This window comes from Narcine bancroftii, chromosome 7 (assembly GCF_036971445.1).
Source record: "Narcine bancroftii isolate sNarBan1 chromosome 7, sNarBan1.hap1, whole genome shotgun sequence".
Classification (NCBI taxonomy): domain Eukaryota; kingdom Metazoa; phylum Chordata; class Chondrichthyes; order Torpediniformes; family Narcinidae; genus Narcine; species Narcine bancroftii.
The window spans coordinates 30165633-30188365 of NC_091475.1; the positions used below are offsets into that span (position 1 = coordinate 30165633).

A 22733-nucleotide genomic window follows, 5' to 3' on the forward strand; every position below is an offset into this window, starting at 1 on the left:
TGTAATGATTAATGAGACCATCCCCATTTCAGAAGACCAGTAATTCTGTCATGCCCGTAGAAAAGAAATTATCTCAGGATTATACGTGATGTCATGGATCTACTGTGACAATAAATCCAAAGTCTGATTGCTGGATACTTACATTATATGTATTATTATGTTGCTAATAATTAAATCCTAAGCACGAAATCCAACGTAGAAATAAAGACCCATCAGAGAAGTGGTAGAGCAATTGTTTTCACCATCAACTTCAACCAATAAACAATGATATTTCTAAATTTTAAAAGGACACTTGCAAGTCAACATTAAAATCTGGGCAGAGCAGCAAAGAGCAATCTGTTGAGTTTCCATGAAAATTAAAGTTTGATACTAAGTATTCTTTTCCTTAAAGTGTTTTTTTGGAAGCCTTCACATTTCAAGTTGATTTTCTATTTAACAGAAATGTCTTATTTAAAAAATTTACAGTTCACAACTTTTTAAAATTAAATTTTAAATTTATATTTAGAGATACAGCATGTCACAAGCCCTTCTGGTCCCATGCTGCCCAAATACCCTAATTAACTTACAACCCCAGTATGTTTTTGAAGGGTGGAAGGAAACTCTGAGCACCTGGAGGAAATCCGTGCAAACACGGAGAGAACATACAAACTTCTTACAGGGATTTCCAGATTTGAACCAAGGTGACCAGCTGAAATAGTGTTGCGATAACTACTACGTTAGCTGTGCACTCTGAATAATTTCTCAACTACATTAGCCATTGCTGTAACTTCTCTCTTCTGCTGAAAATTTGCTTCAAAGCTCGCTCACCTACTAGAAATGTATTTATCAGGACTATTTAAGAAAACACAGCATCCTTGTCAAATTGTTACAATAAAAAAACCCAATTAAAATAAAATGAAATCAGTTTCTGTCCTTACCCGCCAGAGATATTCCAGTCCAATTAATTCAAGATCATCCATCATATAAGCACGACGTTTTGCTACAAGCTTCCCTTCTCGACAATTCACAGCTTTGAAAAATCTTTCAAAGCACTTCATTCCATTTTCCGTTAAGAAAGAAGGATCCAGTTGCAGCACATTATTTTCAAAGAAGTCCTTGTTAATGTCTGGGTCCAAGTCAGGCTCGTCTCCCATTAACTTTGAAAACCACTTAAAACATGCTTCACGATCACAAAGGTAGACAGCATTCTCAGCCAAACACTTCCAGATCTGTTTGGCTTGAGGAGCACATAACCATAGTTGGCCATCCTTCAATAAAAATCTAAGCAACAAAATGTAGTTTGATATTATATCATTAATGACTTAACAATTTTTATTGTCCACTGTTGTCCAAAATTCATACTGGCAATGGTCAAAATAACAAGAGAATAACTCTTTAGGCATCATCACTGTGAAGCATACCTTCGGAATTGCACAGGTTTTGCTAGGATTTCCTTGTTCACCTTTTTATCATTCCCATTGTTAGAAAATAATTTGCCTTTATTCAGTGCAACACAAATAAAAATGAGCTCAATTAGAGGCCTATGACAATCATGAAACTATGATTGGTGAGCATCAGGAGCTGTGGTTTGAATTGGAGCGCCAAACTCAGCGAATGGTTGGAATCTGTTGACACAGATAGAGCCAACAGCAAATAAAGAGGGAAGCTCAAATGGAGTTTCCAGCGTGGAGCAGCCCAGTATTGGAGTGGAGATTTAGAGGATTTTGCGTGAGAGGCTTCAACGAGAAGAGGCTAAGGACATGCTAAAGGCAAGGTCCGATACGATCTTTTCATCAGCCAAATTAGATAGTGGAAATGCCATCGAGGACAGTGGTATGCTCCAATTGCAGGATGTGGGTAATCTGGGACAGCACAAGTGTCTCTGATGATGACACCTGGAAGAAGTGCATCCAGATGTAGCTTCTTAGAGACTATTATAGAGCTGGAGCTGAATGAATTCCGGATCATTTGGGAGATAGAGGGGCATGAGAGACAAAAGATACAAAGAGACAGTCCCACCCAAGATGCTAGAGCCAGGTAACTGTTCAGAGAGGAAGGGGAATAGGCAGTCAGTGCAGAGCACCTCTCTGCCATTCTCCTCAAAAATGTACACCATTTTGGATACTGTAGGCAGGGTGGGAACAAAACGCTCTACTAGGGACAAGTCGTAGTGGTAAGGTCAGTGGGAGACAGTCTGGCCCTTGGGCTCCCAAGGGAAGGGGGAGTGAAAAGGATGGGCTATTCAATAGTTGGGGCAAACAGATAGAAGGCTGTGGATCAAGACTCCTTATGGTTTGTTGCCCCGAGGTGCCAGGATCAGTGACATCTAAAATGATGCAGGAGTGAGAGCAGCCAGATATTGTGTTCCACATTGGTACCAATGACATAAAAAGGAAAAGGAATGAGGTCCTGAAGGAGTTAGGAAGGAAGCAGGTCCTCAAGGGTGATAACCTCTCGATTCCTGCCTCTGCCACACGTCAGGTGAGAACAGAAATAAGAGATTATAGCATATAAATGCGTGTTTGAGAAATTGGTGCAGGGGTCAAGGGATAAAATTTTTGGATCATTGGGATCTCTTATGAGGAAGATATGACCTGTACAAAAAGGATGCATTGCACCTGATCAGGAGAAGAACCAATATCCTGATGGGCAGGTTTGCTGGAGCTATTGGGAAGGGTTTAAAGTAGTGGATGAGAACCAGAATGAAACTTGGGAAACAAAACTGAAGAGGGTGATGAATACAGCACTGAAGGTCTTGTATTTAAATACCACAGTATAAGAAATAAGGTTGATGATCTTGTAGCGCAGCTGGAAATGATGAGGTATTATACTGTGACCATCACAGTGTCGTGGCTAAAAGAAGATCACAGCTGGGAACTAAACATCCATGGATAGATACATAATCTATCAAAAGGACTGGAAGGTAGGCAGAGGGGGTGGGTTGGATCTGCTGACTTCAAAATGGAATTGAATCTTTGGAGAGAGGAGACATTGGATCAGAATATAGAGAATCCCTGTGAGAAGAATTATGAAACTGGGTTAAAAAAAAGTCCTTGATGGAAGTTGTATACAAGCTTCCAAACAATAGCCAGAATGTGGCATGTAAACTACAGAGGGAGATAGAGGCATGCAAAAAGGGCAATATTACAATAGCCATGGAGGGATTTCAAAATACAGATTGATTGGGAAAACCAGGTTGGTGCTGGTTCCCAAGAGAAGAAATATATTGAATGCTTTCAGGGTGGCTACTTAGAATAGCTGACCAGGAAAGTAATTTTGAATTGGGTATAATGTAATGAACCAGAATTGATAAGGGACCTGAAAGTGAGGGAACACTTAGAAGGTAGTGATCATAATATGATAAAATTCACCCTGAAGTTTGTGAGAGAGAAATTAAAATCAGATGCATCAGTATGCCAGTGCAATAAATGGGAATACAGACCCAAGAGAGAGGAACTGGCCAAAGATGATTAGAAAGGCACACCAGAAGGGACGATGGCAGAGAAACAATGGCTGGAGTTTCTGCGAGAAATAAGGTGCAGAACAGGTATATTCCAAAAAAGAAAAGAAATATTGAATGAAAAAAATGACAACTGTGGCTGACAAGAGAAATCAGAACCAAAAGAAAGGGCAAGCAAGGAAGCAAAATTTAGTGGGGAGATCGAGGACTGGGAAGCTTTTAAAAGCTTACAGAAGGCAACTACGAGGGTCATTAAAAAGAATGAATTTTGAAAGGAAGCCAGCAAATCATAACAAAGAGAATACTTTAAAAAAAAACAGGTATAGTAAGAGTAAAAAAGAGGCAAGAGAAGACATATGAAAATCGCTGCAGAAATTGTAATGGAAGACAAGGTGATGGCAAGGAACTGAATGAGTATTTTGCATCAGTCTTCACTGTGGAAGATATTATCAGTATACCTGACTTTTAAAGGAAGAGAAGTGAATGCTGTCACCATTACCAGAGAGAAGGTGCTTGGGAAGCAGAATGATCTATGGGTAGATAAGTCTCCCGAACCAGATGGAATGCACTCTTGAATTCTGAAACCAATAGCTGTCGAAATTTGAGGCAGTTGTAATGATCTTGCAAGGATTCATTGAGGACTGGAAAATTGGAATAGTCATTCTGCTATCCAAAAAGGGAGGGAAGCAGCAGAAAGGAAATTGCGGTGAAATCCCCATTATCCAGAATTCAAGCAACAGGCAGCCTGAAGCAAGTGGAATTTTAAAAAAATAGAAAATAGGTTAAAAAAAAAGCTTAAAATTGGCAGCCCCTTGCAGTCAGTTTGCCAATCCAAGTAACCACGCAATCTCAAGCAACCAACAACTTTCTTTACTTATCCTACATCTACCAATCCTCAAAAGGTATGGGATATCATGGGTTTTACTGTATATATGTTTGCCTAACATCAGTGTTCTGAAAATTGTTGGGGAATGGATCGCCATGGATGAGGATACGGAGTACCTGGGGGCGCATGACAAGATAGGCCATAGTCAGCATGGATACCTGAAGAGAAAATCTTGCCTGACAAATCTTTGGCATTTTTTCTTTGAGGATACCCAAGCAGGCTAGACAAAGGAGATGCTTTGAATGTTGTATATTTTGATTTTCAAAAGGCCTTTGACAAAGTACTGCACATAAGGCTGCTTAACAGGATGAGAACCCATGGAATTACAGTAAAGTCGATGGTGTGCAGAGAGCATTGGTTGATCAGCAAGAAACAAAGTGGGAATAAAGGGATTCTATTCCAGTTAACCACCAGTTATGTTTAACAGGGGTCATTGTTGGGGCTATTTTTTTAAAAATATTGTCAGTTAATGATTTGGATTGCAGAATAAATGGCTTTGTGGATGTTTGCAGGTGATACAGGTGGATGGCCAGGCAGAAATGAGGTAAATGAGAGGTAGCAGAGAGACTTTGATATTCAGATTATGAGAATGGACAAATGAAGTAGCAAATGAAATACATTTTTAGGAAGTGTATGGTCATGCACTTTGCTAAAAAAGGCAGACTATTATTTGAATGGAGAGAAAATTCAAAATTTGGAGCTGCAAAGGGCCTACGGAGTCCTCGTGCAAGACATCCTAAAGGAATAGGATACATGAGGAGGAATGTGATGCTGAGGCTTTATAAAGCACTAGTGAGACTCATTTTGAGGACGAGGTACAGTTTTGCACTCTATTTAAGGAAGGATGTGCTGACATTGAAGATTCACAAGAATGATTTTGTTTGACAGCTCTTAGAATATACTCCTAGGAGTGAAGTTAACAGTGATGAGGGGAGACCTCAGAAACATTTTGAATGTTTAAAGGCCTGGACAAAGTAAGTGTGGCAAAGTCTAGGACAAGGGGGCACAGATTGAATAGCACCCAGTTAAAACAGAGATGCGGAGGAATTTCTTTAGCCAGAGAGTGCTGAACCTCTGGAATCTGTTACCTCGGACGGCTGTGGAGGCCAAGTCTTGTGTGTATTTGGAGGCAGAGATTCACAGGTATGTGCATTGTCAGGGTATCAAGGATTATGGGGAGAAGGCAGGGAGTGGGGCTGAGTGGGAGAATGGATCAGCTCATGAGCAGACTCAATGGGCTGAGTAGCTTAATTCTGCTCAAATATGTTATGGCCTTATGAAACAGTAAATCCCATCTGCACAAGTCTAACCTCAAATGCAAAGACAAAAGTTGATCTTGTAATCACAAGAATAATCACAATGTTGCAATGTCTCCTTTTTCCCAAGAGAAGTAAAATTATAGCATAGTGAGGTTAATAAATTGGCCAAATGCATTACATTTCTGTCCAAGGAACTGTGAATAATTGGGCAAAAGAAATAGTTTCATTTTAAAATAATAATCCTCTTCATTTTCATTCTTCAGAGTTCTAAAATCATAAATAAGCACATGGAATCATCACACATCTAATATGTGGGACACACTTTTGTATAAAATTCCAATTCACCGACATAGTTTAATCTCTTCTTCCAAACATACCAGTCTCAATTTAAAAAAAACTCTTGGCTTAATTTATTAACCCTCAGAATTACTTTTGTTCATCCAGCCAGCTCAAAACAGATTTTTCTACTCATTCCCTGCACAATTGGTAGACAAATACTTTTATCTCTTCACGAAAAATAGATGCAATTTTCTCCTTTTTAGAGCATTAAAAAATGTTGACTGCATAGTTTTAATTTCTGAAGAGGCTTTTACATTGGAAATTGTTTCTTATTTCAGCTCCAGTACAATCCCATACAAATTAACAATAACGAAACTAGACCTTCATGCTTACATTGTTTAACTCGCTTCTTATATTTTGATGTATAAGCTAACTCACCTCAAGAAATTAAGCCTTTCTTGGACTTCTTGTACATGACTATAGCGGCTTCCTGACCGTACTGTTTGCGGATCGTACTCTGGATTCTCTGAAAGATATGCACAAGAAATTCACTGCACTCTCAATGAAAAAGTAGTGTTGCAGGAGAAATTATGCCATCAATTCCACTTTATATAAATGTCAAAGCATGGTTAAGTAAAATTATGGTAACATTTTAACATGAATTAACAGGAAAAACTGTATTTCAGGATTGCTGTAGGTTTGATAACATCTGCCAGACTTAATACATTTTTAGAAGATTGAGTCAATACAATGGCAAGTCGGAGTTCAGCTGAACAAGGAACACGAATAATTTGACAATAGCAGCCCTACTGAGATTGCTCATCACTCTGCACAATGATACCAACAACTTATTTGCAATGTGATCCAGACCAACACTGCAGTCACTCATGAGAAAACGTGTTTATTTCCACCATTTACAATTACATACTGATATTTGTAAACAGTTATACCTCTACAAACAAAAATTCAATGATTTGTTATAGGTTTCTTAACAGGCTGTTATATTTAAAATTTAATTTTACAAATTAAACTGTATTTTAAATCCAGTCACTTCCCTTTTTTTTTATTTTTCATTTCTTGCACTATGAATCATATCAATAATAACATTCACAAATGATCATCACTAATATATAGTGACATTTGCTCTTCCCCCTTTTTATCCCTCTCCCACCCCCTTCAAAAACCAATAAATAATAAAACAAAGACATAACAAAAAGCAAAAAAGTCATATCGTCCACTTTCACATATTTAAATCTTATTGTGCTCATAATCATGTCATTTTAAGAGATGGAGGTGTGTGGTCGGCATTCTCTAACATATTCTATGGATGATTCCCAAATTCGTTTAAATAATGTATTCAAATGTCTTTCAGATTGTATGTAATTTTTTCTAATGGAATACACTTGTTCATTTCTGTACCACTGTTGTATTTTAAGGCTTGTTTCCATTTTCCAGGTTGTCATAATACATTTTGTTGCTACTGCTAGCACTATCATAATACCGTGAATATTTGTGTATTACACGAAAAAAAATTCCCCCTTTTCCCCTCAAAAATAGGTTGGGGGGGGGGGGGAACCCATTATACTCAAGAGTAAAATTTTAAGCTTTTTTCTGCCAGCGAGCGGGCACAGTAGACGGCAGTATGACTTGGGAGGCCGGGCGGCAGTGCAACTCGGGCAGCTGGGCAAGCAGCAGCGCGACTCGGGTAGCCAAGCAGGTAAGCAGTAGCACGACTCAGGTGGCCAGGTGGTCGAGCAGCAATGCTACTCAGGCGGCTGAGGGGAGTGGGGGTCGTGGGAGATGACATCACGAATTGGGCAGGTGAGAGGAGGGGGGATCGTGAGAGACGTCAGCGCGACTCAGGCGGGTGAGGGGAGGGGGATCATGAGAGACGGCAGTGCAACTCAGGTCGGCGGGTGGAGAGACGGCACCGTGACTCAGGCGGGTGTGTGGGGTCGTATTATACACGGGGGTAAAATCTCCCCCCCTCCACTTTTTCCCCTCAAAAATGGGGGCTCGCATAATATATGGATCGAACTACACACAAATATTCACAGTAAATCTTATTTGGGCTGTCTAATTTTAGTCCTAATTTTTTCATCTCATATTATTTAACAGAATTTTTTTTGGATGTTTTGGTGTATTTTTTTTGTCATTTTGTTTAATATTGGGTTTAGATCTTCCCAGAAAGCTTTTACTTTTGAACATGTCCAAATTGCATGTAATGTTGTTCAAGTCTCTTGTTTACAGCGAAAGCATCTATCCGATGCTGTTGGGTACCACTCTTTTAATTTCTGAGTAATATATGATCTATGTAGCCAGTTATATTGTATTATAAGTAATTTAGTATTTATCATGTTCCTCTACATAACTCCTCCCATGTTTCGTTCTTTATCTCTATGTTTAAATCTTTTTCCCAACTTTGTTTTGGTTTATACTTTGTTTCATCCTCTTCCTTGTATTGCAATTAGATGTACATGTTGGCAATAAATTTTTAATTATCATTGTGTATGTGATTAAATATTCATAGTTGCTACTTTCTGGTAATCTCAAGCTATTTCCCAGTTTACCTTTTAAATAAGTTTTCAAAAGGTAATATGCAAACATTGTACCTTGTGTTATTCCATATTTATCTTTTAATTGCTCAAATGATAATAAATTATTTCCCAAATAGCAATCTTCTATTTTCTTGATTCCTTTTCTATCCCATTCCTTGAAAAATAAATTATCTATTGTAAAGGGGATTGGGTTTTATGTCAATAATATTTTTGGTATTTGATAATTTATCATTTTTTCTTCCAGGTGTATTCTTTTCCATAATTTAAGTATGTGATGTAGTACTGGTGAATTATATTGCACCAATTTTTAATCCCATTTATAAAGTATATGCTCTGGAATATTTTCTCCCAATTTGTCTAATTTTATCTTAGTCCAGTCTGGTTTTTCTCCTCTCTGATAAAAATCTGATAGTACGTTAACTGCACTGCCCTGTAGTAATATTTTTGAAGTTTGGTAGCTGTAGCCCCTGCCTTGTTTGTAACTCCATGTTAATTTTTTCTAGAGCTATTCTTGATTTCGTATCTTTCCATAAAAATTTCCTTAATATTTTCTTCAGTTTCTCAAAAAAATTTTGTGTCGGGGGGATTGGTAACGTTTGGAATAGATATTGCACCCGTGGAAACACATTCAACTCAACTTTAATAGGGAGAGTAAAATGTATTAACAGTAGCTCTTTCCAGTTCTCTAAATCTTCCTGTAGTTTTTAAATTAATGGTTCATAGTTTAATTTGTATAAATATTTTAGGTTATTATTTATTCTGATACCAAGGTAATGTATCGCCTGTGATTGCCATTTAAAAGGGGTTTCTTTTTTAAATTCTGAATAATCAACTTTGTTCATTGGCATCACTTTGCTTTTATTGGTGTTAATCTTGTACCCTGATATCGCTCCATACTCTTCCAGTTTTGTATAGTTTTTTTATTGACCTATCTGATTATGTTAAATATATTATGATGTCATCTGCAAATAGGCCGATTTTATGTTCTCTTTTATTTTTATTCCTTTTATCATAGTTTCCTTCCTTATCAACTCCACCAATGGTTCAATAACTAAAACGAACAGTGAAGGGGATAATGGGCATCCCTGACTTGTTGACCTGCTTAATTTAAAGTGATCTGATACATATCCATTTATTACTAACTTTGCTAACGGTCCATTATATAATCTAGTTAATAAATTTTTCCAGTAGTTTATATTTCTGTAACACTTTAAATAAATAATTCCACTCTTATCTACCCTGTCGAAGGCTTTCTCTGCGTCTAATGTAACAGCTACTGTTGGCATTTTATTTATTTGTGCTGCATGATTTAAATTGATGTTTACAAATATTATCAGCTATCCATCTTTTTTTTAAAACAAGTCCAGTTTGGTCTTGCCTTACTAGTTTTGGTACACAGTCATTCAGCCTGTTTGCTAGTAACTGTGCTATTAATTTATAATTTGTATTCAATAATTATATTGGTCTGTATGACATTGGCATTAGCGGGTCTTTTCCCTCTTTCAGAATTACTGTGATATTACTGTTTTACATGATTCTGGTAAGTTTTGGGTCTCCTCCATCTGATTCATTACTTCTAGGAGGGGAGGGATTAATAGATTCCTAAAAAGTTTATAAAATTCTATAGGGAATCCATCTTCACCTGTTGTTTTATTGTTTAGTAGTTTCATTAATATATCCTGTATTTCTTCAGTCTTAAAAAGTTCTGTCAATTTAGTTCAATATAAGAAAAAACATTTTTTCCTATATTTTCTGTTTGGTATAATTGTTTATAGAATTTTTTTTTAAATTTCATTCATCTCCACTGGATTACATGTGATCTGCTTATCATCTTTTCTTGTCGCTAGAATGGTTCTTCTAGCTTGTTCTGTTTTAAGTTGCCAGGACAATATTTTGTGGGTTTTCTCTCCCAGTTCATAATATTTTTGATTTGCTTTCATTATATTTTTCTCTACTTCATATGTTTGTAGTGTTTCGTATTTTAATTTTTTCTCTGTATCTTCTCTTTTTGCGAATTCCTTTTCTATAATTGTTCTCTTTTTCCAACTGTTTACTTCCCGATTATACGCCTTTTTAATTTTAGTCGTATAGCTAATTATTTACAGTCTCCGTAGTTATCTTGACGTATATTTTAATTTGCTGTTCTTTTTGAAATCTTGTCCTTTTTAACAGTGTAGGGTTTATCTTATATATGTCTTTGATGGGATATTCTCCAATTCGATTGTTAATAACAAGGGAGAGTGTTCAGATAATAATCTTGGTATATATTCCATCTTTTAAACTCTCCCTTGGATCTGTACCGACAACAAAAACATCTATTCTTCAGTAGGTCTTGTGTCTATTCGAGTCGAATGAATATTCTCTCTCTTTTAGGTCTTGCTTCCTCCATATATCAATTAGTTTCATATCTTGCATTGCTTTAAGTGTAAATTTAGTTACTTTATTCCTATTGTTAATTGTCTTCCCTGTTTTGTCTATCATTGGGTCCAGTTTGAAGTTGAAATTCCCTCCTAGCAAGATATGTCCCTGTGTACCTGCTATCTTTAGGAAGATGTTTTGCATAAATTCTTGATCTTCTTTGTTAGGTGCATAGATATTTAGTAAATTCTAAAATTCTGAATAAATCTGGCACTTTGTCATTACATATCTGCCTGCTGGATCTGTTATTATTTCCTTTATATTGATTGGCAATTTTTGGTTAACTAATATAGCAACTCCCCATGATTTTGAATTGTATGATGATGCCACTACATTGCCTACCCAGTCTCACTTCAATTTACTATGTTTTATCTCAGTTAAGTGTGTTTCTTGCACAAATGCAATGTTGGTAATGCCAGTAACCGCTTCCTTTTAATTTTGTTGTTTATTCCATTAATATTTATGGTCATGTAATTTCAAGTACCCATCTTATACCTCATTTTTCAATTCTCTCTCATCTTCTCAACTCTTCCATCTTTTTTTCCAATATTTCTTTTTAAATTATTTTTGCACAGTGCGGCTTTCGCGCTAACAGAAGAACCACTGACATGGTCTTTGCCCTCAGACAGCTCCAAGAAAAGTGTAGAGAACAAAACAAAGGACTCTACATCACCTTTGTTGACCTCACCAAAGCCTTCGACACCGTGAGCAGGAAAGGGCTTTGGCAAATACTAGAGCGCATCGGATGTCCCCCAAAGTTCCTCAACATGATTATCCAACTGCACGAAAACCAACAAGGTCGGGTCAGATACAGCAATGAGCTCTCTGAACCCTTCTCCATTAACAATGGCGTGAAGCAAGGCTGTGTTCTCGCACCAACCCTCTTTTCAATCTTCTTCAGCATGATGCTGAACCAAGCCATGAAAGACCCCAACAATGAAGACGCTGTTTACATCCGGTACCGCACGGATGGCAGTCTCTTCAATCTGAGGCGCCTGCAAGCTCACACCAAGACACAAGAGAAACTTGTCCGTGAACTACTCTTTGCAGATGATGCCGCTTTAGTTGCCCATTCAGAGCCAGCTCTTCAGCGCTTGACGTCCTGCTTTGCGGAAACTGCCAAAATGTTTGGCCTGGAAGTCAGCCTGAAGAAAACTGAGGTCCTCCATCAGCCAGCTCCCCACCATGACTACCAGCCCCCCCACATCTCCATCGGGCACACAAAACTCAAAACGGTCAACCAGTTTACCTATCTCGGCTGCACCATTTCATCAGATGCAAGGATCGACAATGAGATAGACAACAGACTCGCCAAGGCAAATAGCGCCTTTGGAAGACTACACAAAAGAGTCTGGAAAAACAACCAACTGAAAAACCTCACAAAGATAAACGTATACAGAGCCGTTGTCATACCCACACTCCTGTTCGGCTCCGAATCATGGGTCCTCTACCGGCACCACCTACGGCTCCTAGAACGCTTCCACCAGCGTTGTCTCCGCTCCATCCTCAACATCCATTGGAGCGCTCACACCCCTAACGTCGAGGTACTCGAGATGGCAGAGGTCGACAGCATCGAGTCCACGCTGCTGAAGATCCAGCTGCGCTGGATGGGTCACGTCTCCAGAATGGAGGACCATCGCCTTCCCAAGATCGTATTATATGGCGAGCTCTCCACTGGCCACCGTGACAGAGGTGCACCAAAGAAAAGGTACAAGGACTGCCTAAAGAAATCTCTTGGTGCCTGCCACATTGACCACCGCCAGTGGGCTGATAACGCCTCAAACCGTGCATCTTGGCGCCTCACAGTTTGGCGGGCAGCAGCCTCCTTTGAAGAAGACCGCAGAGCCCACCTCACTGACAAAAGGCAAAGGAGGAAAAACCCAACACCCAACCCCAACCAACCAATTTTCCCTTGCAACCGCTGCAATCGTGTCTGCCTGTCCCGCATCGGACTGGTCAGCCACAAACGAGCCTGCAGCTGACGTGGACTTTTTACCCCCTCCATAAATCTTCGTCCGCGAAGCCAAGCCAAAGAAGAAGAATGCCAGTAACCGCTTCCTTTTAATTTTGTTGTTTATTCCATTAATATTTATGGTCATGTAATTTCAAGTACCCATCTTATACCTCATTTTTCAATTCTCTCTCATCTTCTCAACTCTTCCATCTTTTTTTCCAATATTTCTTTTTAAATTATTTTTGCACATCTCAATACCCAACAACACGATTAAAAAAAACAAATGATCCGAGAAACCCACACTAAAAATAACAAATATTCCTACCCAAAATAAAATTTACCCCCCCCCCCACCCCCGACGTATTGGGTTGTCTTTGACTCCTTGCCAGACAACCACAACTCCCTTATCTATTTGGGTTGTGGTAATAACCGCAAGCGTCAACAGATTTTACAGCAGCAGTTCTTCCCTCCCCAGCACCCCCCAGAGAAACACTATACATTTTCCAAAAATATAACACAGCTTCTTTATCCCCCCCCTTTTTTCTTAACTTTTTTTTCCACTTATCTTTTTCAAACTTACTTTATATTTACATTATTATCTTTACAATTTATTTATATACATTATTTTGGTAGTTTTTTTTAAAAAAGTACTTCTCATTTTGTTGTCTGTTCGGCAATTGTTCTGCAAAGTGTTGGGAATCTTTCGGGTCTGAGAACAGTCTATTTCTTTCCCCAGGAATGAATACTTTTAATACTGCTGGATGTCGTGTAGCATATAATTATAGCCTTTCTTCTACAATGACTATTTTGTCAATTTAAACTCTTTCTGTTTCTTTAAGAGCTTGAAACTAATGTCTGAAAAGAAAAAAATATTTTTTGTCCTTTATATTCCAGAGGTTGTTTACTTTCTTTTACTTTATCCTTTGTCCGCCCTAATATTTTATCTTTCGTTGTGCGTCTTAGTAACTTTATTATTATGGACCGTGGTTTTTGGTTTGAATGTGGCTTTGGTGCCAATGTTCTATGTGCTCTTTCAATTTCTATTTTGTCTTGTAGTTCTTCTGCTTCCATGACATATGGGATCCAACTTTTTAATGAATCCCTTTATGTCTGACCCTTCTACACCTCCTTGCACGCCTACTATTTTTATATTGTTTCATTTGCTATAATTCCTCAACATCAATTTTTTGAATTAACAGATCTTCTATTTCTTTAATTTCTTTGTCTCTATCCTTCAGCCTTTCTTTTAATTCATTCATTTCTAATTCCACAGCTGCCTTTCTTCTTCTTCATCTGTTCTTTTTCCTATATCTTCTATGGCCAGCTCTAGTTTTTACATTCTATTTTCTGCTTTTTCCATTTTTATTGTGTTAAATTCTGTTCTTAAAATGTCTTAATGTCTTCATTTGTTCATTGAAATATTCTATATCTATTAACTGTTTATCTTTTTTTACCTCCCTCTTTTCTGTGTAAAAAAAAACAAAGCTGGAGAGAAAAAACATAGTAGGCTTGAAAGATAAAGAAACCAAGAAATGGCATCAAAAAAGGAAAAGACCAGAGAGACAGATAAAGAAGAATGGAAAAAAAGCAGAAAGAAAGAGGTAGGCCTTACTTTTAAAAAGAATGTCCGATCCCTGAAGCCCAGCTGGGCAACGGCCCTCCCCGGAATGAATTACAAAAATGGCTCACTGAGCCACAAAAAGAAATGCAATCGCTCATAACAATATAGACACTGACGAGAGGGGGGGCCAGCAACAGGACAAAATTGAGTTGACAGAGAGTCAGGCAGGTGACATCGTGGCAAGAGGCGAAAAGAGGAGTTAGAAAAATAAGGAAAAAGATAAACACTGCCACTTCCCTTGACAATAACCTCAATTGACAATTTTGAAAGCATCCAATTCTCTTTCAAGTGATGTATTCTGTACTTGAATGGTTCTGAAGAGCATTCGGAAGCTGTGTGCTATACTTTGTGGCTTCATACTAAAGCCCGACAAATGGAACATCCAAATGATTTCAAAATGTTCTATTCCCTAATCAACACAAACATCTTAACACATTAAGTATAAAAACTTTGTCAAGTATGAGTGTGCATGGGCCCTGAGTGTATACATTTTTCTGTGCAGAAAGTGCTGCATACAGAGGTCCAAAAGAAGAAAACACAATGACAGTGACCTGGGTACATGGACTCTGAATGGACTCTGACAGTGACCTGGGTACATGGACTCTGAATGGACTCTGACAGTGACCTGGGTACATGGACTCTGAATGGACTCTGACAGTGACCTGGGTACATGGACTCTGAATGGACTCTGACAGTGACCTGGGTACATGGACTCTGAATGGGACTGCTGCTAACACTTTTCTTAATTTGGATAGTTTATGGATCAAACAGTGCTCACAAAACTCTTGTAATCACAATCAAAGACTGAATGCTGCGATTTACAAATCTCACTTTTATGTTCAAATTTTTCCACGATCTTGCTTTAATCTTATTCTTTGTTCTGTTCCAACACAAAAATTTTGAAGAATCTTTGTCTAGCTATTTTTCATATATCGACCATCTACTTTTCCATTTCCCATAGATATTTTTTTTAAAACCTTCCTCACTCATGGACCACAAATTACAATAGGATAAGGCAGGAATTAGCGAGAGTAAATTGGAAACATGTTCAAGAGTGAAAGCACAGAACTAATGTGGAGGAAGTTTCATCCATTTCTGATGAAAATAATTTATTCAATATTGTTTTAGATGCCTTTCATTTATTTTCACATTGATCTGTTCTTCAAAATTTAGTCTTTTGCTGTTCCCATAACTCATCAACATTCACAACTGAAATCCTGTTGACACTTGTTTCTAATGGTTCCTCATCAATCAAATTATTTCCTTCTAAAGGACCATTAATTGTCCAAGCCTAGTTTTTTTTAAATATATACACACAAGGTCCATCTTTCTTTCTTAATATTACTTCTAATGGTTCCAAAGCCTTTGGTATTTCTGAACCAATCAGTATCTCTTCCTCAAAATTAATTTTAGGTAGATAAACCTTTCAAAAAGAAGACAACAGATGGATATTGTTTTGATGTGGAATATTTCCTTTCTGCACAGGCATAGTCTTCTGAGAATATAAAAATTTTAAAAAATTTTTCATCATGCAATCCAGCATCCCCCAAGTCTGAAACAATGCTGGTTTCAACGATCTCTTCTGGTCCCATGGTTTTCAACACAAGCTTCGACTTTCTTCCTTGAAGATTAAGTTTGTTCATCAATCTCACCATGCCTAAAGCTGCAGTACTGCTTGGGTCGAGAAATTCATAAGTGCATACTGTTACATTCCCATTCTTGTTCTTGACTTATACAGGCACTATTAAGACTTTACAGTTACCTATGCCAGTCCCAGTAAAACCACTTTTCTGAACCGAGGCTATAACACTAGGCCCTTTCAGGTGGACCCTCAGCCTTGAGGGTGGCGGCAGGAGCAGATCTCAATTGCGGACTCACTTTTCAGGTGGCAACCCTAAAAAGCGTTGCCAGGTTCACCTGAAAAGGTCTAGTGATATCTAGAGGCGGCCTCCAGATCTGAAGGAGGTGGCGCGACTGAGGCCGCAGCGCCACCCATCATAAATAAGCAGCATAGCAATGGCAGTCTTCCCTACCCATAATCCCCCATGCAGGTGGCACTGCTCTATGTTTCCCACAACAGTTGCAGCTGCGTGGGTGATTATGGGTAGGGAAAACTGCCATTGCTATGCCGCATTTTAAGCCACAGAGAGCGGCCCTGGTGCAGGAGTGGCCAGATGGGCTGTGACAGCCCCTGCCCCGGTGTCCCCGCTGGCCTCCAAGCAGCAGGGCGGCAGGTACACAAAAAGGAAGGGTATTAACATAAGAAGAGTGTGTTGATATAACTTTCCTGTGTTATGAGCCCAGAGGACCCCAAAACCTAGCACCAAAAGATAGTCACCAAGACAAATGGTTACTTAAACAAAAGTTGCTTTTAATTATCTTTAACACAAAAACAGAATCACAACTTAACATCGCTATTGACTTAACTAATCTACCTTAATCCCCTTCTAATTCTAAGCGCATGTCAATGTAATGTGTGTGTAAGTTTAGAAAAGTTCTTCAATTCACAGTCCAATCTCACTTCTCATTCCTCCAAGTTCACTGGTTGCAGGCAAGTCTTATACTGTGCACAGAATTTAACATTTATAAAGTTCACCAGGCTTTGGTGCTTGAAAGGTAAATGGTTACCGCTCAGGAAGGTTCTTCCCTGTTTTCAGGGAGAGATTTGCTGTTCGCTGGACACCCACAACTGATTCCTTTTTAATTAGCCACTTCAGTGTCTTGTTGACGAAACTTTCCCCCTCGGGGTTCTCCAGATGATAACCTTTCCTTCAGGTCACCACAGAGTCTTTTTTGTTTCTCTTATTTCAAGTGAAATATTAGGATGCTTGTCCTCTTCTCTTGCATGAGCCACAAGGGCTTTAACTAGGCTGAACTGAACCAAGCATTCACAAACCATCTTCCAAATGAGGTTTTCCACAAGTTTACCAGCTTGTCTCGTTCCAGTCCCAGCTGCTGCTGACTGTAAAACTGCAGAACTGATCTCTGCCCCCCCCCCACCCCCCCATCTCTCTCAGAGACAATGCCTGTTTTTCTTTCTCTGCTTGCAAAACCACATGATCCCCTTAGAACAGCAAGTTCCACTCCAAACAACAATCTATTAGTGAAGTCTCTTGGGCTCTCCAAAGCGTTTGCAAAAGCTCTGTGGACATGTCTAGCATGAGCAGAGCTCCAGTATTTTAAATAAGATCTGTTTTCAAGTGTTTGTATGTGACCTTTACTAAAAAAACCTGCAAGAAACTGATCTAACTGAAAAAGAACATTTGAAGTTAAAGAGAGATTGGGTTGTACATGTAGTAGCTTATCCTTTTAACTCCAAAGAGGTGTGGCAATTTTGGTGAAAAATTAATATTCCAATTAAAATACATAATGTAGTGACAGATCTTGCTGGAAGATATGGGATGATAAATTGTTAAATTTTTTTGGAATTATGGACGCTTCTAAATTTTTATGCACCAAATGTAGATGATGAAAGATTTATTCAAAACCCTGTTTTGAATTTAGCAGATACTCATGATAATATTTTGATAGGAGAGTAACTTTTGTTTAGACCCAATTTTAGATAGAACTACAAGAGGAGCAGAGGAGCAGTAAGAAAACTAGAGCAGCAAAAGCAACTGGTATTACTGAGAGACTTGAATTTAATAGATGCCTGGAGGAGAATTCATCCTAAAGAAAATAATTACTGTTTTTATTAAATTAGACATGACTCTTATTCAATAATTGACATTTTTAATAACCGCAGAAATACCAGGTAGGATATTAGATGCTGAATACAAAAATAGAATACTATCTGACCATTCACCTTTGTTAATGACTATTATAATGCCAGATAAAGAAAAATCAGTATATAGATGGAGATTGAATTCAATATTATGAGAAAGGAAAAATTTTTGTGATTTTATTAGAAGGGAAACTCAATTATTTTGTGACACTGAATTTGGTGAATGATATATTCGTAATATGGGATACCTTAAAAGCCTGAGAAGAAAAATTATGTTTTACTACTAAAATTAAGGATTATATGAAAGTAGTAGATTATTTAGAACAAGAATTAAAGTTATTGGAAAAAGGTCTTCAGAACTCAAGTTATGAAGATAAGCATAGACAATGAATAAAAAGCTTAAATTCGTTACAATCTTAGGAATGAAAAAAATCACAAGAACTAAACAGAAATATTATGAATTAGGTGAACGAGCACATAAAGTACTTGCATGTCAATTGAAATCTCAACAGGCCTCAAGAACAGCTAATGCAGTTAAAAATGATTCGAATGTGATTAGTTGTAAACCTTGAGAAAGAAACGAAAGTTTAAAAAACTTTTATTCTAAAATACTTTATCCGGAAAGCTCCAAAATCTGGCAAGTGGGGAGAGAGACCAGCAGCGCTAGTCGGGCAGGTGAGATCAAGCAATAACACATACTCTTCCAGATTCATTTTCAACAGCAATAATTATTGTAATATCAAAAAAAGGGATACTTTAAAACCTCCTTCTTATAGACCAATTTCATTATTAAAAATAGATTATAGGGGGGCGTGGCAAGATGGCGTAGAGACCAGACGTGTAATCCCTGACCTCGCTGGTCAGACTTTTAAGCACCTGTTTTTTAACCCTTTATTTTTAATTTTAAAACTTTAATTTTCAGTTTGATGTTTTGGTGAGCCATTATGGCCGCTAATGCAAAAAAAAACTAAGTCTCAGTTACAAAAGAAAATGCAGAAGAATTGGGGCCTAAATGACCTGGAACAGCCTCTGATCCATTTTCAGCGATCCCCAAGCTTCAACGATCACCGGTGGGGATAAAAGCTAAGGTAACAGTTATTCACCAGTCTCAAAATGGCGCTGGTTCGACCCATTCTGCGGAGGAAGGAGCGTACTCCAAAGAAGTCAGACACGAGCCTGGAGGCTTGTTACAACAAACACCCCCGTTGGGAGCGCGGAGGAAGAGGATTGTGACGGCAGTCACGCAGTCTACAGTGATTGTGGGCTTGGGTGGCGCTGTTAATTATGGAGAACTCCGTAATTTTATGAAAAAATGGTGTGCGGAGGGACAGTAGCGATGACCCCCTGAGGAAGTCGGGGGGTCGTCGTTGGGTGTCCAAACTCGCAGCAAAATGATTAGAATGCACTTACCTTACTCTACCACTGCGCAGGAAATGGAAGAAGAGCTGGAAGAAAGTGAGCTACAACTTATGGAATCGGATCTTGAATTTCAAACTGCACTTCAGCCTGTTTACATGATGCTTGAAGGTATTGCTTCTTATTTGGTCATTATTACTGGTCAATTGAACCAGCTGGTTCAAATGAATACTAATATAACTTCAGACCTAACTGTGGTTAAGGCAGAAGTTAAAGAAAATCGGGAAAACTTTAAAGAAATTGAAGCTTCTTTTCCTGAATATAAACAACAGGTACAATCCAATACAGAAACAATAGTAAAGGTGGAAAAATCAGTTAAAGCTTTAGGAGCCCGGGAAAAAGAGTTTAAAAAAAATGGACTATTTGGAGAATCAAAGCAGAAGAAATAATGTGAAAATTGTAGGTTTGCCAGAAGGTATAGAAGGTCAAGATCCTGTCAAATTTTTTAAAAATTGGATTCCCCAGATGTTGGGCATCGAGTCTTTTCCTGATGGATTGGTATTGGAAAGAGCACACAGAGCTTTAAGAAGACCACCTCTACCTGGTCAGCCTCCAAGAGCTGTGTTAGTTCGCTGTTTTAATTATTTGGACAGAGAGACATTTCTTCGACTTGCAGTTCAAAATGCAAGACAAAGGCAAGCTCTAATGATGGTTCAGAATAGTAGTTTTCTTCTACCCTGATTTGAGTCAAGATATCATCAGACGCCGACATGAATTTAATCCAGTTAAAGATGTTTTATGACATAAAGGTTACAAGTTTGCTTTTTGTTATCCTGCTGTGTTGAAAGTGTTTTATGGAAATTGTCAGTCTCAATTCTTTGAGAGTGAGCATGAAGCAATGGTTTTTGCTAATTCGTTACCAGATGTCAGAGGACAAAGAAGAAGTCCACCATTATCTACTAAAAGAAAATCTGATGGACTTGGAAATGGGCAAAATGGCAGGAGTGGAAAGAACGGGAATGGAAAGAGTTCATCTACTCTTGAAATGAGTTCACCATCTGGACTGGAATCTCAGGGCTGATTTTTTTTGGTAATATGTTAATATTTTTGATTGGCTGGCTGGGGAGGAGGGGATTGCACTAACTTCTTTGTTATTCATCAGTCACTAGTGGATAATCCACACCTAGTGTTTTTTAGGGAGTTACTACCTTTTGGTAGTTTTTTTTTGTTGTTTTTCTTTTCTCTTATTAATGAATTTTTTTTTTTGGAGGGTCAATATATTTTAATTTGAGGATCCTATATAAAAAAAATTCTCTTTTTCTTTATTATTATTAATTTTGTGATTATTCTTGGTATTTAGCAATTGTATTAGATATGTTGAATTTGAAATTTGCTACCTTTAATGTTCAGGGATTAAACAATCCGATCAAGCATAAGCAAGTTTTGGCTTACATTAAAAAGATGAAGATTGATATTGCTTTTTTACAGGAGACACATTTGAATGAAAAAGAAAGTATGAAATTGAAGAGGGACTGGGTTAGACATGTTTTTTCTTCTTCATTTAACTCCAAAGCTAAGGGAGTAGCAATTTTGATACATAAAAATTTATCTTTTGAATTACAATCAATGGAAATGAATGCAGGACGTATTCTTAAGTTGAATTGTAAGATTCTTAATGAATTTTGGACTTTATTTAACATTTATGCATCAAATGTGGATGATGAAGCATTTATTTCAGATGCATTTCTGCTTCTGGGGCAAGCTAATGAAAATGTTCTGGTTGGAGGAGATTTTAACTGTGTTTTAGAACCTTTATTAGATAAATCTCCAAAAAATGTTAAAAAATTTAAAATGGCAATTCAAAATCGAGCTTTGATGAAAGATTTTAATTTAGTGGACATTTGGCGATGCCATAACCCAACAGAGAAGGATTTCTCTTTTTATTCATTAAGACATTAATCTTTTTCCAGAATTGATTTATTTTTTAAGTATCAGCACATTTACAGGGGAAAATACTGCAAGCAGAATATAAAACTAGGGTAATTTTACTTATGGGAGTTCTGAAAAAGTTCATGTAGCTTCTCGTTGGAGATTCAATACCATGTTGTTAAAAAAAAAGTGGAATTTATTGAATTTTTAAAAAAAACAAATTAATCTCTTTTTGGAAGAAAATGTTAACTCCGTTCGGAGTAAATTTATATTGTGGGATGCTATGAAAGCTTACTTGAGAGGTCAAATAATTAGTTATACCTCTAAGATTAAAAAGAATTATCTGACCGAGAGCCTTGAATTAGAGAATCAGATTGATGAATTAGAAAAGGAATTTCAGAGAGATGTGACAGAAAAATCAGAAGATAGAGTTGTCCAGATTGAAATTGAAATACAATACATTGCAACCTCATCAATTTGAATGCTTGATTAATAGATCTAAACAACGGTATTATGAATGGGGTGAGAAAGCACATAAGGTACATGCATGGCAGTTAAAGAAAGAACAGGCATCAAGGGTGATTAATGCAGTCAGACGAAATTTGACTATTACTTACAAACCTCGTGAGTTTAATGATGAGTTTCATTCATTTTATAAGAAATTATATACTTCTGAGGAAAAACAGGAGAGCGGATCAAATGACTCCTTTTTAATCGGTATTGAAATTACCGGTACTAGGAGAAGACACATTGGAGCTGGAGGCTCCTTTTACTGATTTAGAAATTAAATCGGCTATATTGGAAATGCCGAATGGAAAATCACCTGGTGATGACGGGTTTTCGGTTGAATTTTATAAGATATTTTATGATGATTTATCTAGTGTTTGGAGATGTGTTACGACAGATTAATGAACATTATGATCTACCTGAATCGTGCTTTAATTACTGTAATTCCTAAGAAGGATAGAGATCCGTTAAAGGTGTCATCATATAGACCAATTTCTTTGTTGAATGTAGACTATAAAATAATAGCTAAAGTATTAGCGAATCGATTGGCTAAATTTTTACCTAAGTTGATACATGTTGATCAAACAGGTTTCATAAAGAATAGGTATGCTTCAGATAATATTCTTCGAGTGATTAGTTTGATTAATAAATATCGACAGTGCCCTGAACATCTGATGGTGATATCTCTTGATGCAGAAAAGGCTTTTGACAGGGTTGAGTGGAAGGTTTTATTTAAAGTCTTAGAGAAATTTAAGTTTGGGCCTTCCTTTATTGGTTGGATTAAAGCTTTATTCAATAAACCA

General features: G+C 37.6%; 1 protein-coding gene across 12 annotated transcripts in view; it reads right to left on the reverse strand.

Moving 5' to 3' along the window:
* Positions 1 to 22733, reverse strand: part of usp9 (ubiquitin specific peptidase 9) — a 263780-nt gene that overhangs the window by 134793 nt on the left and 106254 nt on the right. For all 12 annotated transcript variants that reach the window (XM_069889325.1, XM_069889327.1, XM_069889332.1 and 9 more), the window contains 2 exons: positions 6302 to 6389; positions 918 to 1260 (listed from right to left, as the gene is read on the reverse strand). In XM_069889325.1, the coding sequence (XP_069745426.1) occupies positions 918 to 1260; positions 6302 to 6389 (431 nt within the window). The remainder of the gene's footprint in view (positions 1 to 917; positions 1261 to 6301; positions 6390 to 22733) is intronic.